Source organism: Canis lupus, chromosome 13, assembly GCF_011100685.1.
Source record: "Canis lupus familiaris isolate Mischka breed German Shepherd chromosome 13, alternate assembly UU_Cfam_GSD_1.0, whole genome shotgun sequence".
NCBI classification, from domain to species: domain Eukaryota; kingdom Metazoa; phylum Chordata; class Mammalia; order Carnivora; family Canidae; genus Canis; species Canis lupus.
The window spans coordinates 46,594,977-46,612,814 of NC_049234.1; the positions used below are offsets into that span (position 1 = coordinate 46,594,977).

General features: G+C 37.2%; 1 protein-coding gene across 6 annotated transcripts in view; it reads right to left on the reverse strand.

The window, feature by feature from the left end:
• The window catches only part of SCFD2 (sec1 family domain containing 2), a 413,820-nt gene that overhangs the window by 318,156 nt on the left and 77,826 nt on the right, over positions 1–17,838 (reverse strand). For all 6 annotated transcript variants that reach the window (XR_005369014.1, XR_005369016.1, XR_005369015.1 and 3 more), the window contains exon 4: positions 8,383–8,558. Coding sequence is in view for 3 of the 6 variants with exons in the window: in XM_038556084.1 (XP_038412012.1) it covers positions 8,383–8,558 (176 nt within the window). In the remaining 3 variants the exon portion in view is untranslated. The remainder of the gene's footprint in view (positions 1–8,382; positions 8,559–17,838) is intronic.

The window sequence follows — 17,838 nt, forward strand, 5'->3', positions numbered from 1 at the left end:
AAAGCAGACCTTAGTAAAGGCATGAGTCTAAACATCACTCTTATTAATGATAAAGGCCAGCCTGGGTGGTAAAAGTACCAGGTCTGTTGGCCACTTGTCCCTATGGAGCTCCAGGCAGTCTATTCCTCCAGGTTGCGAGCCAGCTCTGACCAGGGAAGCCCTCCCACGAAGACGCAGGCCACAGCACCTGCTCCCTGCTTCCAGCATGCTTTAAAGAGTAAGAAGAGTAGAGAAAGAAGAAGGCAGATTCTCGCCCTGGAAGAGCTGAAGTGCTCTCCACAAGGAGAGCCCCTCTCGAGAGGAAAAAAGGCAGAGTGTATGTAGCCTGTCCCATCATCCCAAATTGGCCAACCAGAAAAAAACACCTCTCTTCCCAAGAGAGGAGGGTGTAAAGGGTCAGAGACAGACTAGGAACATGCCTACAAAAACCCCCTCCTGGTGGAAATCAGGAATGAGGGAACTTCTTCCTCTCTACTACTTGCCTTTGTGAGTCATTTTGATGTAATACTGTGAAAAACACCGTGACATAATAAGAAATATATATTTAGTCTCTGCCCCCAGTTCCTGGCACACAAAACTCCTGTATTTTCCTGAGCAATAGGGGTGCTAAGAGCATCATTTGTTCTAATATTTAGTCTTAGACTCTGGTTCCTGGTACACAGAACTTCTAAATCCTTTGGAATTTCTTGGATGATAGGAGCATCTTTCATTCTAACAAGGTTACTCTTGGTGAATTCCTAGATAGTTCCTGCGGACTGGTCACTAAAAAGACCAAGCCATGCATAGAAGCCTGAAACTTTCAGCTTCACCCTATCCCCATCCTCCAGGAAGGAGAGGGGCTATAGTCTGAGTCAATCAATCCTGCCCATGTAATGAAGCCTCCACAAAAATCCCTAAAGTATACAGCTTTGGGGTTGGTAAACTCATGCATGTGCTGGGAGGGTAGCACATCCCAACCACATGGGGACAGAAGCCACTGCACTCAAGACCTTTCCAGACCTCACCCGATGTACCTCTTAATCTGAATATTTATCTTTATCCTTGTAACATCCTTTATAATAAATTGGTAAACTTAAATAAATATATCTCTGAGTTTTGTGAGCCATTATAGCAAATTACCAAACCCAAGGAAGAGGTCATGGGAGACCCAATACAGAAGAAGTTGGTGAGAAGTAGGAGAGGCCCAGATTTGCAGTTGGTGTCTGGAGTTGGGGGCAGTCCTGTGGCACTGAGCCTGTAACCTGTGGGGTTTGCACTAGATCCAGGTAGTTAGTGTCATGACTGAAATGCGGGCCACTTAGTTGCTATTTAGAGTTGGAGAACTGGTTGGTATAGGAAAAGCCCTACATGTTTGGTGTCAGAACTGTTGAAAGTGGAGTATAAAAGAAGTAAGAGGTTTCCTTTTAAACATGCTCCACAATTTTCCTTTTCAGGAAAAACCTATTAAAAAAAATCTCCTTAATCTATAAATGACACTCAGGTCTGACTTTGGGGATCATCTTTTTCTACTTACCTCACTTTTTTTAAGATTTTATTTATTTATTCATGAGAAACACCGAGAGAGAGGCAGAGACATAGGCAGAGGGAGAAGCAGGCTCCATGCAGGGACCCCGATAGGGGACTCGATCCCAGGACCCCAGGATCACACTCTGGGCTGAAGGCAGATGCTCAACTGCTGAGCCACCCAGGCATCCCCTTGCCTTACTCTTCACTCGAATGATGTCACCAGTACTTTTGTAAGTGACAAATTATAACAAAATAGGACCTCCCAGGTTGTCAGTGAGGTCAGGTATGGAACTGAAATGAGGCATGACATTTCCAAACCAAGCCAAAGGGCCGGGAACATCACAGAAGCTCTAGAGGACTGGGAAGGCAAACCCTTAATTTATTATAGCACAAGCAGACACACTTATTTAGCTTAGGGAAATCTGATTTGTTATAGAAGAGATATTTTGAAATTTAGTATATCACAAAAGGAACTCATTCTACCCATTAAAACTGCTTTGACAACTAGTAACTAGTATGCCTACTTTTCATTGCAAAGGAAGGTGGAATTTAAAACTAAAGCAACGTGCACGTGGCTTATCTTGAATAGCTTTGTAACTCCTTTATATTTTATTTAAAAATCACTTTCCAAGTTGGATATTTTAATTTAGAAATATAAATTCTGCCTAAAGAAATAACTGGAGATAGAAAACATGGTCTGTTTTTTAGGAAGTATAAACCCAGCTCCCTTCTCTACACACAGTTTGCGACTGCTTCATAGCCATGATAAATTATGGTCAATAAAGTTTTTCTTTGTGACAATTATAAAAACATTAGATATGCATTGTAGAAACAATGGGATTTATGTCTACATTTAAAGAAAAATGCTGTGAAACATTATCAAACAGTAAATACAAGGAGTCGGTAGCATTTTTCTAAGTAACAATCTCATTTTTCCTTAACAAATTTTAAGTAAAAAAACAAAATCTAGGTGAGAGTATGTTAAAAGGCATTACTCGCATAAAATAAATTGGCAATGTGATATTTCTGGTTCAGCTGAAAGAATAAAAAAATAACTGCTATTTATTGAGCACTTACTATATGCCAAGCACTGTACTTAGTGATACACATACATAATTTTATTCTGTCCTAACAACAGCAAACACTATGAGATAAGCAATTTAAACCGAATTAGATGAGGTGACTAAATCAAACTTGCGTGGTATATAATAAAAAGAGAATTCTCCATAGACTACCATCCAAATTAAGTAAATCCATATTTGTATTTAAAAAAAAAAAGCAAAGCTACTCTTACAAATGAATACATTCCTTAATAGAATCATAAACATATCCATGTTCAAGTTAACTTTTGCTCTTTTCTACATTTTAAACTTGAAACAGAAATAATTATCTCTTAATGAGCCCATATGTACCAAACGCCTTAAACACAGACTGATTTTGGAACTTTGGAGATAAGGGAGAGGAAAAGGAATTGAGAAGATATTTTATCTCCTTTGGTTTTTAAAAGCATATTCACTGCTAATAAATATTAGATTTTTCCCAACAACACTCAAAACGGTTTCTCTTTCGAGCACGTAACATTATCTTTCTGTCATTTTCAGAAGCCTGAGCCAAACGTAAGTCTCATGAATTGTACTCAGATCTGTTGCTGACTTGTCATAAAATTGCCAAAACCACTGAACTGAGAGACGGTAGTGCAGAGGAAAGGCAGTTAACCTGTGTTTAATTACAGATCTCCAGGACCAATTTCTTTTTCTTAACCAAGATTGTCTGTAATGTTAGTTATAAAGTCAACATTGAGGTCTCAGTGACAGAGGCCTGGTAGAGAGTGGTGGAAATGAGTCTTCAAAGAAATAAACAACTCTCAATGCCGGCTGAGATCTGCATCTAGGTGGCTCTCAAGCTCTTTGGGAAAAGCTAGAAGTTGCCCTCATCCTCAAAATAAACTTAGATGGTCTCCTTTCAAACCAAAGTCTGTAAAAGGGATGCCCCCTTTTACATCAGGCCTTGTTACCCTGATGGATAAGTGTACACACTATATAAAGGAAGCATGTCCATAACCAAAGAGCAATTATGATGACCGGCCTACAGGTTCGCCTATGCTAAAACACTAATTTGCAAGGACCCAGAAATGACTGAGAACACCGCACTAGCCTGGGTAATGTGCAATTATGATAAAAGTAGGGTCTTAGCATTTTAAATGCTTACGTCTTAAAAAAATAAATAAATAAATAAATAAATGCTTACGTCTTTTTCCCAGTGTTTTTATTCCTTGCCACTTGCTAAAGGAACCACATCAAGTCCCATGGTCACATCTGAGGCAGTCTAATATGGAACAGGATTCTAAAAATTAATTATAAATATAAAATAGCTTGGACTTTATATGCATCAAGTTTCTTCAGGAGCTTCTCTAGTGAGCTGAGAGATGATCATTCCTGAGAGAAAACTGCTCTGCCTTGTTTTGAAACACTTTTGTCAGATTTTGGAACTACAGGCAGCAGAGGGTGAGGGAGCTGTCTCTGCGGCAGGGCAGTGAGGAGGAAAGAATTGGAGAAGAGGCCTTGAGCAGGTGATCAGAGCTGAAAGGAACGAAAGGGGTACCCATGGGGTGGGGGGAGCAACAGTGTAGGCTGTTGCCATCAAAGGCGGGTGAGGAGAGCATCTTCACCTACTGAGTGGCAGGACCCAGCACTGTTGGAACCCCAGGAGGAGAGAGAGGACATCCATGTGGAGGCCAGAGGCAATGAGGGCCCAGTGCAGGGTAGCAGAACCTGAGCAAGGGGGTCGGGGGAAGGGTGGCAGGTCGAAGGAAGCATACAGAAGTCTATCAAGGCCCCTGGGGCTCGTGAGGAGGGCATGGTGGGATGGGGGTCATGGGATGTGGGGGGAAATGAAGCAGCAGGCCTCTATGGGTTGTCAGAACCAAAGGAGGTGAGAAAAGCATTCATTGGAGGTTGGAAGAGAGTACTATCCCAAGACCCTGTTAGAGCCTGAGCAGGAAGTATAAACATCTCAACAGGGGAGTGGCAACGGCAGGATACTGGCAGGGAGCCAGAGTCTGCCCAATGAGGAGACATCTGTGCCAGGGGAGCAGCCGTGGAGCCCGCTGGGGGGTCCTGAAGACTGTGGAGTGAGGAGGGCACCCATGCCTGAGGGTGAGACAGGGGCAGCACAGTGCAAGGTGTTGGACCTCAAGTGATGTGAGAAGGGCATCCACATGGGGGCTTCAGCAGGGCGCCGGTGTGTGAAGCATAAGAGAACATCCACGTGGACTTGGCCATGGCCTGCAGCAGGAAGACAGAGCCCAGGTGAGGCAGCAGTGAGAGAGGCAGCAGCTCTAATGGAACACATTACATATCGGGGAGAATTTGTCACGTCATGAAATATGTTGAGGGTGATGAGAGACAGGTTCTTCACTGTCAGAGAGGGGGAGTTTCAGATATGGAAAGGAGAATGCCACAGTAACCCCTGGTATTCTAGTAGAACTGTGGTATTCCTCTGAACTCCTGGCCTTTAATAGAGAAGTACAGGCAAGGGCATAGAAGAGGCTCACCGGTGCAGGGACAGACCACTGGATCTTCAGAACGAGTCATTATGCCGCTCAAACTGACCAAAAGAAGGCCAAAGTGAGCACAATAAAAATACTAGGCATTCAAAAATGGAATATGGCTATGGATTCAGAGGAGATTTAAATTCTTCAGAATTCTATGAATAAATGTATGCCAATAAACTTGAAAGTACAAACGAGTAGCCAACTTAAGCTAATAGAAACTACCAAAATAATCTCAAGAAAAAACAGATTAAATAGATCGAGAAATATTTACATAATTAAATCGGAAATAAAAATCTAAATCTAGCAACAACAGAGCTATGTTGAGATGATTCCTTAGAGATTTTTATTTCACCATTGAGCAAACAGCTCTGGAAAAATTAAACTCGCCCTGATTTTTAAAAACTGCCAAAACCTTTGTTTCAAAACCATACAACGGCAGCACAATAAGGAAAAAGTATATGCTAATCTCATCTATGAGCATAAATGCAAACAGCTAAGTAAAATATTAGCAAACTAAATCCAGTAGTATGTGTGTGTATGTGTGTGTAGGACCAAGTTGAACTTATCCAGGAATGCAATAACAATTACTTAACATTAAAAAATTATAAATACAATTCACCACATTAACAATTAAGGGAGAAAAAAACCCTACATAGTCATCTAAAAAAATTCATAGTATTTAGAACTGAAATTCAACACTTATACATAATAAAAACAACAACAAAATAAGAACTCAGCAAACGTGGTTTAGGAAGGAACTTTCTTAGCCTGATTAAAAAAAAAAAAAGAACTCAGCAAACATAATATTTAATGGTTTTAAAATTTTAGAACATTTTCTTTAACGACAAGAGTAAGATGACGATGCCTCTTTTCACTGCCTCTATTGAACAGCGTCCTAGTATGTGGTCATGCACCCAAAAAGAAAGTGGTATCAAGAAAGTGGAGAAAGGAAGAAACAAGCACAAATACAAATGCAAAGTTGTTGGGCAAAGTCAAGAGTAACCCTATAAGGCAGCAAAGGACAGTCAGAAAACTGTTTCTTAAAAAATTTCAACAATGGTATTAAAGCCTTTAAAATACCCACAGATCTAATAATTCCCTCTTATAAGGAAAAGTATAAAACTGGACATACTGATTTTAAAACACTGTAGTATTAATTCTGTGATGGATAAACTGGCCACTGGAACAGACCAGAAACAGAAATCAACCCACTTTTCTATGGGATTTTAGTATATTACATATCACTAGGAAAAGGATGAAGATCTCTTGGCTCCAAATAACTGAAAACCAACGTTTTTTAAGTGGTTCAAACAATAAGAATTATTCTCTTACAAAACAAGGTATTTGAGCTGAAGTTCAAAGTCATCAAAGATCCAGGTTATGTCTGTCTTCCTCAGGATCACAGTGAGTTCCCTTCATTAGCACAAAATGCTCACATCCTAAGCATACATCAAGAAGCAGAAAAAGGAGATTGTTTCTTTATTATATACTTATATCTATATCTACACCCTTTGCCTATCTTTGGCTTGAACTGCTAAACTAATCATTAGGTAGGGAAATGAGAATGCCAATGTATTCTGAGAACAATCTGGATTTGCCCGAATCATTTGGGGAAAAAGTAGACATTGGAACAAAATTGACTGGTCTTCGGACAACACGAGAAAGAGGAAAACAACTCTTAGGTAAGTAATTTACGATACAATGTAGTATTTCATAAATATGTGGCAGACTAGACTATCCATACGGAAGAAAAGAAAGCTCTGAATAATATCAAAAACAAAAACAAATTCCATGTGGATTAAAATTTCAAATGCCAAAAATTAATTTTTAGCAAAAAAATACAGAACAATATATTTGGAAATTAGGGGTAGAAATAGATTTTAATATCAAACATAAACACAAATCATAAAGGATAATATTAATTAGCTAGACTACATTAAAACTCTAAACTCTTGTACAAGATGCTGGAATTGAAAGACAAACCACAGCCTCGGAGAAGTATTTGCATGATATAAGACAGCTTTTCTGTTACCAATGAATAAAAATGGGCACAGTTATAAGAACAAGCAATTGACAGAAGAGGAAAACTGAAGAGTCAATAAATAGTATAAAAGATGCTCGACCTCATCAGTAGTCAGAGAATTGCAAACTTATATAAAGAAATAGCACTGACCCACTCTTAAAAAATGTTATAATTTGATAATACTGAGTACTGGACACTATGAAGGGAAACAAAATATCATATATGCCTAGTAGAAGGGTCAACTAGGTCAACCTCTTCAATGATTATTTTGTTGATATTTAGTAAATTCAACAATATGCATGTCAACAACCTAACATTCTTTCTAAGATATGTGTCTTAGAGAAACTTTCACATGTACCCAAAACACATGTTCTGGGATATTTACTACATTCTTTCTTCTTTCTTCTCTCTCTTTCTCACTCTCTTTCTCTCTCCCTCCCTCTACACACACACACACACACACACACACACACACACACACACGAATATGAAATAGTCTATATATCCATATGAATTGGATAAATAAAGTGTTGTATGTTCATACAATCAAATAGTATGGTATGGTATAGTTTAAATAAATGAACTAGATCTATATGTGTCACCTTGAATGATCTTAAAAATAGAATGTTGAGAGGAAAACACAAGTTGTTGAGGACTATCTATAGTACAATATTACTTACATAAAAAGTAAAACTCAGGGCACAATACTCTATTTATGGCTAAATATTTAATAAAAATACAGAAACAAGAAATCAAGCTTGTGATTACTCTGGGAAAGGACAAAGGAGAATCAGAGCAAGGAAGGGTTATATAAGTATCAGAGATATTTCTATTTTATTTCTAGTCTTAGTTGTTAAATGAAAGAGTATAAAATAAATATTAAAAATGAGTAAATTATATTGAGTCTATGTGGAGAGCACTTAGGATTAGAGATTAGTATCAGGAGAAATGTAAATAGTAGTAATATTCTGCAAAGACTGAATAAAGATGCCAGGAAGATCAAGAAAGTTCCAGATGGCATAAAATTGAAAAGAGGTTAGTCAAATGCTCAAAATATGTTCTTGGTACGAGTGAAAAACCAAAGATGTCACTGTCAAAAACAACAACAACAACAACAACCAAAACATAGGTATGGAAAATTTCTACTATAATTATAATTTAGAGGCTCTTAGAGAACATGATACAGAGTATATGCCAATAATATGACTTATAACTAAGACTATAATAAACATCAAAAATTTTCCTCCGGAAGCGAAAATTTTAATTCTTAATATCCCAAGAAACTCCTATAGCAACATACCTGGAGGAGGAGTCTTTCAAAAGCCAGGAAGTTGTCCCACTTGGCAGTCTGCGGGTGTTTCAGGGTTTGAACTGTGGCCAGCCCAAGCTGTAGAAGCCCACAGTGATTCACTATAGCTTTGAGATTGTTCTTAAAGAGCTGAATATAGGACATGAGCTGCCCTGGGGTGACTCTTCCTGGAGAAACATAATAATTTATCAGTGTTAAAATCATGAGAAGAATGCCATTAATAATACTACTGCCTCATACTGGCACAGAACTTTGGAGCTTCTGGCAGCTTTCCTAAGCTATAGTGATTCCTACAGCAACATGGTAGCAATAGCAAATTTGAAACTATTGCCTGCATTTTACAAGTAAAGAAACAGGAGGCATCTGAGTAGCTCAGCTGGTTAAGCATCCAACTCTTGACCTCAGCTTAGATCTTGATCTCAAAGTCGTGAGCTCAAGCCATGTTGGGGCTCCATGCTGGGCATGGAGTCAACTTAAAAAAAAAAAAAAAAAAGAACTGAGGCACCTGAATGGTGCAGTCAGTTACGTGTTCAACTCTTGGTTTCAGCTCAGGTCTTGATCTCATGACCCAGAGATCAAGCCTCCATGCTCAGCAAGGAATCTGCTTGAGATTCTCTCTCCCTCTGCCCCTCCTATTCGTGTTCTCTCTCTAAAAATAAATGAATAAATCTTTTAAAAATAAATAAGAATTTTTTTAATTAAAAAAAACACACGAAGTCAAGCAAGTAAGTATTTGTTGAGCTCAACCTGAAGTGCCTCTACAAGACAGAGTACATAGCGATCTAAGAAGCAAAAAGGCAAAATTTCTAATGGTGTGTGTATGTATAGAAAGAAGAGAAATCTGTTACGACTGTAGCTAAAACCTTATCACTGACACCAGTGGGTTCATGAGAATACTCATGAGGATAAAAGCTGGCTATTACATGAAATAAAAATCTATGGAGAACTGAAGTGGCAAAAACACTGGAAGATGAGGCATCAGAAGAAAATGTTGGGTATGAGTGATACAGCACATTTATAGCGATGGTCACCTGGACTAAAGCAAGAGGAGCCCCATCTCATAAAAGACTAGACATAGCACAGAAAAACAAAATAATACAAAACACCTGTTGAAGATTCACTCCTTCAGAGCCTCTAAGTTCAACTTTTGCCAATTGCGGTCCTTTGACTAAGTCACTTCACATTGTCCAATGTGTGGAATTGCATTCCTGCCATTCATGGGTGCTTTGGACAAAACACCTGAACACCAGATTCACTCTATTGGACAAGGAGGCAGCAGTGGGTCAGCACAGAAGCAAGTCAGGTGCATCTTTCCTACACATCTTATCCATACTATGTTTGTGGGTTGCTCTCCAATGCCTGATATCCAAGTTTGCTTATTATATCTAGGTTTAATATTTGGCAATGAAATCACATATATTTCTTTAGTACTTTACAGTTTACACAGTGCAGGCACGCCATCTTCTGATTCTCTCAGCAAATCTGTGGGGTGGCAAACAGGGCATGTGCTGCATCAACTAGACCCACTTGATGAGGCACTGGGGGTTCGGGGTCTTACACAATGCTAAATGGCAGCTATCACTTAATAAAAGGTTTTTGATCCTTGATCCTGATAAACAAAATCGAAAGACCTTGCCACAAGAAACTTAAAAGCCTGCAACAAAAAGAATAACAATAGTGGGATGATAAGTAGTGGGGCAAGTCTCAGGCATTTCTTTGGTGGGAAAGTCTGAGTTCATTCCTGATTCTCAAAGCAGCAGACTAATGATCTACTCACCTACTTACAGAGAAAAGCCTCATCAACTCCTTCTTTGTCTGGTTCTGAGTCAGGTTTATTAAGGTCTAATTTAAATGCAGTAAAATGCACCCTTTTTCTGGTGTCCAGCTCTATGAATTGTGACAAATGTATAGAGTTGGGTAAGCACCATCACAGTCAAGATGGAGAACATTTCCATCATTCCAAAGAGTTCTCCCTCTTTGTAGTCAATTCTCTGTTTCCACCCCAGCCCCTGGTGAGCTCTTCTCCATGTTTATCTGATCTCTGTTCCATAGTTTTGCTTTTCCAGAATGTTATATAAATGGTATTATACAGTAGCCTTTTGAGTCTGGCTTCTTTCACTTTAGCGTAATGCACTTGATAGTCATCCATGTTGTTGCTTGTGTTAGTGGTTTGTCCCCTTTTCTTGCTGCATAATATTCCATTGTATGAATGTGTCATAGTTTATTTAGCCATTTATTTATCCATTCACCAGTTAGTGATCATTTGGACTATTTCCAATTTTTAGAAATTATGAATAAACCCTTCACAAATAACCCATGTTCAGGCTTTCGTGTGAGTGTATATGTGTGGACTTATGGTTTCACTTTTCTTGAGTAAATATTGAGGACTGAGGTTGCTGGGTCATATGCTAAATGTATATGAACTTTTTTTTTTTTTTGTATTTTTTTTACGATTCTATTTATTTATTCATGAAAGACACAGAGAAAGAGGCAGAGACATAGGCAGAGGGGGAAGCAGGCCCCTCACAGGGAGCCCAATGCAGGACTTGATCCATGGACCGCGGATCACCCCCTGAGCCAAAGGCAGATACTCAACCACTGAGCCACCCAGGCGTCCCTGTATGTTTAACTTTGTAAGAAACTGACTAACTGATTTCCAGAGTGGCCTATTCCACCACCAACCAATGAGAGCTCTAACACCTCACATCCTCACCAGCACTTGCTACTGCTAGTTATTTTTATTTTAGTCATTCTAATATGTGTGTAGCAACATCTCACTGGGGGTTTAATTTGTATTTTTCTAATGATGAATAATGTTGGTCATCTTTTTATGTGCCATCCTGTATGTTTTTTGTGAAGTGTCTATTTGAATCTTTTGGGCATTTTTTTATCAGGTTTTTTTTACTTTCTTACTCTTAAATTGTGTCATTACTTTTATTAATCCATTGATTCAACATATATTTCTGTGACAGGCACTGTTCTTGCTGCTAGAAATAAACCCATGAACAAATCAGATAAAACTCCTTGTCCTCACAGTGAACAAATATAGAAGACAGGCATCTCCTCGATGCTGTCCTAATTAATTCAGCATATTACATATCATTCTCATTTAGGGGATGGAGGCCTTTTGTGCAAATGATTAACATGTTTACACAATGATGTTTTCTAACACCTATTAAATATTAACATTAAATATGTGAAAAGAATGTTCACATGATATGGGTTCAAACTAAGATTGCCATGACCTCCATGTATTTGATTATACATTGTACCGCTGGTGATGGTAATTTGGTTTCTGGATACATAGAGCTTATTCTATCAAGAGAGGTATTCATTAAATAACTATACAAATAATTACTTAATCATAATCGTGGTACTACTGCTAAAGAAAAATACAAAATGTCTTTAAAGCGTGAAAGGTTCTGTAAGATTCAAAACTGCCGAACTATCCAACCCAATCTCCTTAACTAAGGAGGAGGAATTAAACAAGCTCAAAATACATAAAACTCATTTGTAATAGAACTGTCTTTTACAGAGACAAGAAATAGAAATTATCAGAGAAAGTCATCGGAAAGTCTGTTTAGATTTCTATTGTAATAACCATATGGTCACTTAAAAGATAAAAGGTTTTGATTCAAAAATATAGTTGACCATTTTACCCAGTTAGTGTTTTCTAGCACAGACTCAATCATCATATTTATGTAAGGCTGCCTTCCCACATAAGGCATGTGACTCAAAGGAACAAATGAGTATACAGAATTTGGTAATTGGAAATGCAACAAAACACTACATTGTGAATTTAGTAATTATTCGCCTTTGCTGACCAATTCTGTTCCCCTCTAAATAGCTTTTTCTTACACACAAATGCTATTAACATTATTAGGTACATCTTGATAACAGTTTCTTTTTATTCCATAACATGCTAATTGGAATTCAGTAAAAAAAAAAAAAAAAAGGGTACGGCACACAGATGCTTTAAAATAGGTAGTGAGGTATCTTTTAATTTTAAACTTAATCACGACCTTACAGAAACAAATGGAAATCAACCAACTGACTACCAAAAACGCTGCAGTGAGACTAATGACTTGAGGAAGCTGCCCAGTTCACATCAACTAAAACAGCAAGCAACCAGGAGCAGGTGTTAAAAAAGTAACAGCAGGACATGTATTCACAGCTCACATCACAAAACAACAACAACAACAACAGCTTGTCAGGCAGACTAACACGGTGATTTCAAAATATCTGTTCAGAAGGCCTTGCAACAAACACACTTTTTAAAGCCATAAAAAACAAAGGTTATTTGATATCAAGACTGCATAATAAATACATAGCAACTTTTTGAAAAGTGACAATTTGAAATATGAAAAATAGTTTTCAAGTAAGAAAAGCTATTTTTAAAGAATTTTTAAGAAAGAGAAATAGGCTTCTTATTTAGTTAAGAGAAAAACAAAACTTTATCAACCATCAATTCTCTATTTTTAAACGCTTATTAAAATATAATTATCTCTTAAGGGAAAGTGGATAGATTTGGAAAATAAAAGGATTTAAACATTTTAATGTTTGTGATCCTTACAATATTGAATTCAACTGAATTCAAATGCATCATAGAGCCTATTTTTCCATTTACTATATACACTTGATAAATTATAACTTTCTCAACCTGTCTTGTGGCTTGTTAAAATATATTTAAAATATCTACACCAATCTACACATATATGATTCTTTGTTGAAATGTTTGAAATAAAGAATATTCAGTCAGTGCTGGGTTTGATTTAATCATAAAACAACGCCTTAATAGTAGAAAGCAAACACCAACAGAAACTTTGCCTAAAATAGCATATTTGGCTCCCAAATTATTAAAAAACTTCCTGGCATGAGAAATAATACTACTGACATTGCATGTTTTTTATTCTTCATTTTTATGAAAACCCAGTGTATAAAATTTGAATGAACAAACTTAGGTGTTTTAAGTCCTCCCAGAAATGAGCATTTCCCCTGTATCCTTTTCAATCATTTTTCCTAATATAATAAAAGTACAGTACATTAAAATGTTTACATATAACATGTCCTGCTAAAACTCTGGTTAATTTGCACATACAGAGTTGGCAAACAAAATAATTTCAATATTACAAAATAGTGACATCTCTTCATCTGTTGGTTTTTTTCTCATTGTCTCAACTTTTGTGCCACCTAATAACAGCCCCTGAACACAAAGTAAACAAGCACAGCTGGACCCGGCAAGCCACAAGAGGGCCCATTCACCACATGCAGGGCCCACGCATGTCCAGCTCTTCCTCTTGGCTCTGCCTAGACACGTGCCCTGTCTAGGAAGTGCTTCCTGTTTGACTCTCCCCCAATCTTTGGTGCAACTAAAAGCCTCTGCTCCTCTTTATATCCCCCTCCAGTGAGAACTCCTTCAGCTCCTTTGTTCACAAAGTCCTATATATACTGTAGCATTTATTTATAGAAATTTAGCATATCCTTTTTAACTATGCTGGTATTTTATCAAGACTTTTACTGGTTTTTTCAGTTAGTTACTGGTTATTAATTTGCAAAGATTTTTGAATGGGCCTCTCTACTCATAGTATTTTTTTTATCATGAACCCTGATTTCTAGTATGTGTGCAAAACAATTTTTCCAGGAATGTATATACATTATAGCAAAAACAATGAGATATATATGTGTGTGTGTATATAAAAATATATAAAAGGTGGCAACTCTACTAAAATTAAACATTTGATTGGTAGGCAGCACCATTAGAGAAAATTTCTAATGTTCATTCAATAGTTGATGGAAGAGAGCCAGAATCTTGTGCATGAAAGATGGTTTAGGAGCTTTGTGAATAACATACAAAAGGCTCACAGTGTAGACTGAGCACACAGGTTTACAGCCTCTCCTTACACCATCAGAATGATAGAAAAAAATAAGAAGGGATGGGAACACACAACAAAGAGACTGTGAGATAGTCTATAAGCAGATATAAGAGTTCAAACATTTTGCCCCCATCTGTTGGTTATCTTTGTAACCTACATTATACACTAAAACTTTCTTTTTTGTTCTGTCAAATACAGATGGTATCATACATTTTATGTTCTAAGAGGGTAACAGCCCCCCTTACACTTCCCCTTACTTCTTATTTTCCCCTTTCATCTTGCAAATCATCTGTACTTTTATTTTTACCTTGTCAGGATGACTGGCATTTACATTTTGTTCTGTAACCATAATTTAGTCTTATGTGCTTTTTCTATGGTTTCTCTAGGAAAGTTTGAAATCAATCAACAGTGCTTACATCATTATAAACTATATAACTATTAATGACAGAGTCAAATTATGTGCCATGATTACATTTCCTTATGCATATAATACACTTTGTTCCTAGAATGCTTTGTGGTATATTTTCTTCCTTCTTCCCTCCCTCTTTCTTCACTCCCTCCCTCCCCTCTTCCTTCTTTCTTCCTTTTTTTTTTTTTTTTTTCTCTCTTTCCTCTTTCTTTCTTTGCATTATCTGCCTTAACCAAAGTTTTACAGTATACTAACCTCAAACACACTATCCTATCTTTGGAATCTATGGGAGTTTTTTCCCTCCCTGAATACTGTCAAACCTTTCATTCTCCCATTCCAACATGGGCAGATTGTTTTCCAGGCCTTTCTGCACAGCCAGCAGCTTGGAACTCCTTTTATTACTCTCTTCTGTTGGAACGGTTTCCTTAAATCCCTGGTTTTTCTTTCTTGGTATACTGTCTTGTTTTACTGGACATTCTCAAGTAACTTCCTTAGAAAAACAACTTTGAAGAAAGCAGAGTTTTTGTATCCCTGAAAAGGCATTTTCTTGCCCTCAGAGTTTCATGATAGTTGATTAGGGTCTGGTATTCTAGGTGGCCAAAAATGCATTGTTCATAATCTTCTGGTTTTCTGGGTTGCTGATAAAGAATGTGTGCCAGTCTCATTCCTGTTTCATTGTAGGTGAGCTTTTTTTTTTTTTTTTTCCATCTTTGGGCCTTTAGAATCCTATTCTCTTGTACTCTAAGGATTCACAGTGATTATGTTTAGTTTAGAGGTCTTTTTTTCGTTCCACTTTCTTCTCAATAAGCCTATTCAATTTGATTATATCTTTCTTCACCTTGGGGAAATTCTCACATGCTTTCTTTGCTAATTTCTTATTCTCTGCTTTCTTTTTTTTTTTAAGATTTTATTTATTTATTCATGAGAGACACAGAGAGTGAGGCAGAGACACAGGCAGAGGGAGAAGCAGGTTCCATGCAGGGAGCCTGATGTGGGACTCAATCCCGGGACTCCAGGATCATGCCCTGAGCCAAAGGTGGATGCTTAACCACTGAGTCAGCTAGGCGTCCTTTTCTCTTTCTTTCTGAAACTCCTAATATAGTTCTTGGATAGTCTGGATTGGTTCTCTATATCTTTTATCTTTTCTGTCATCTTTTTAATGCCCTGTTCTTTCTACATTTTAAGGGAGTTTCTCAATTTATGTTTAAACTTTGGCTGAATTTTGTTTTGTTACATACCATAAAGTTCACCCTTAAAGTATACAATTGAGTGGTTTTTGGTATATTTAGAGAGTTGTGTAATTATCACCACCATATAATTTGAGAACATTTTCTTTAAAAAAAAAATAGGTTTTTTTATTTATTCATGAGAAACACAGAGAGAGGCAGAAAGGTAGGCAGAGGGAGAAGCAGGCTCTATGCAGAACTTGATCCCAGGACCCCCGGGATCATGACCTGAGCCAAAGGCAGATAGATGCACAACCATTGAGCCACCCAGGTACCCTAATTTGAGAACATTTTCATCACCTAAGAAAAAACCCAAATCCAAATTTCCTCAGTTATGAAAGAGATATACTGTTATAATCCACTTATATTGGAATATAACCTGAATGAAATTTTTCACTGGGAGACATAACTGTGCTTAGTTATAGTTATAAATGAGAAAAGCAGAAATGAGAATATTCAAGTAATTATAACTCTAAGTGAACTCTAACTTTTAAATATAATACTATTATCATTTTATCATATTTTTTAAAAATGTAACTAAAGTATAAATGCCTGGAAGGTAAAAGAGGAAAGGAAGAGTACTAAATGATGGAGCAAAACAGACAATAAAAATAAACCTCCTACCCTCAGTCACCCAAAAAAGCTTTGCCTAGAATACATAAAAGGGTAGTACAACAGAGGGAGCCACCTCCCCAGAAGGTACCAGCAACTCCAGACTCAGTACGATGGAGGTGGAAAGTGAGGAATATAACATAAAGCAAAGTAGACAAATATTAAGTACATAGATCAATTAATTTTTAAATACGTACCTACGCATGTAACCACCATCCAGATCAACATATAGAATATGTCCAATACTCTCAAAGATTCCTGCATATACTTATCCAGTCAATAATCCCACAGAGCTAGACCATTACTTCTTTTTTTTTTTAATTTTTATTTATTTATGATAGTGACACAGAGAGAGAGAGAGAGAGAGAGAGAGAGAGAGGCAGGGACACAGGCAGAGGGAGAAGCAGGCTCTATACACCGGGAGCCCGACGTGGGATTCAATCCCGGGTCTCCAGGATCGCGCCCTGGGCCAAAGGCAGGCGCTAAACCACTGCGCCACCCAGGGATCCCTAGACCATTACTTCTATCTCTACTACCATAGACCATTTTTTACATGCTTTTGAGCTTCATATAAATGAAGTTATACATATGTATTCTTTTGGGTCTAGCTTTTTGCTCAACATTATCCAGAATTAAAAAAAAAAACCATTATCCAGAATTTCAATCATTTTTTATAACTGTGCTTTATTGCTCTATATGACTATACCAGTTTCTTTATCTCTTCTGCTTTGAAGGACACTTAGATTTTACAGTTCGGGGCCATTACAAATAATGATGCTACGAACATTCTATTACATGTCTTTTGGTGGCCATAAGCACTCATTTCTATTATATGCCCACGTTTGCTGGGTGGGTGTATACTTAGCTTTAGTCGATACTGTCAGTTTTCCATGATTGTATCAATATTTTCACACATTTTGAATTTGATTAAATTTTACAATTTAACATAATTTAAAAACTGTACATGTAGTGTTTAAAATGAAACACTACTGTATCACTAAGTTTCCTTCTGGTATTTTATGTTGGGGAACCAAAACACTAATAAGAATGAGAGAAAAGAATCACAATGGAAACCACATTACCATATGATTAGCATGAATCTTTATTTTATTGTTCTCATAATATTTTTACAGATTTATTTACTTACTTCCTGACCTAGTTACATAGAAAAAGGCCTGGAAAGCAACATACTAATTTAGGAACAAAGATTACGTTGAAGAGCAAGATGGTGGGAAGGGAGGATATACTTTTGCTTTTTATTTCATATACATTATGATTTATTTGAATTTTCTAGAAGCATGTGCTAGTATTATTTTTTAAATAGTCT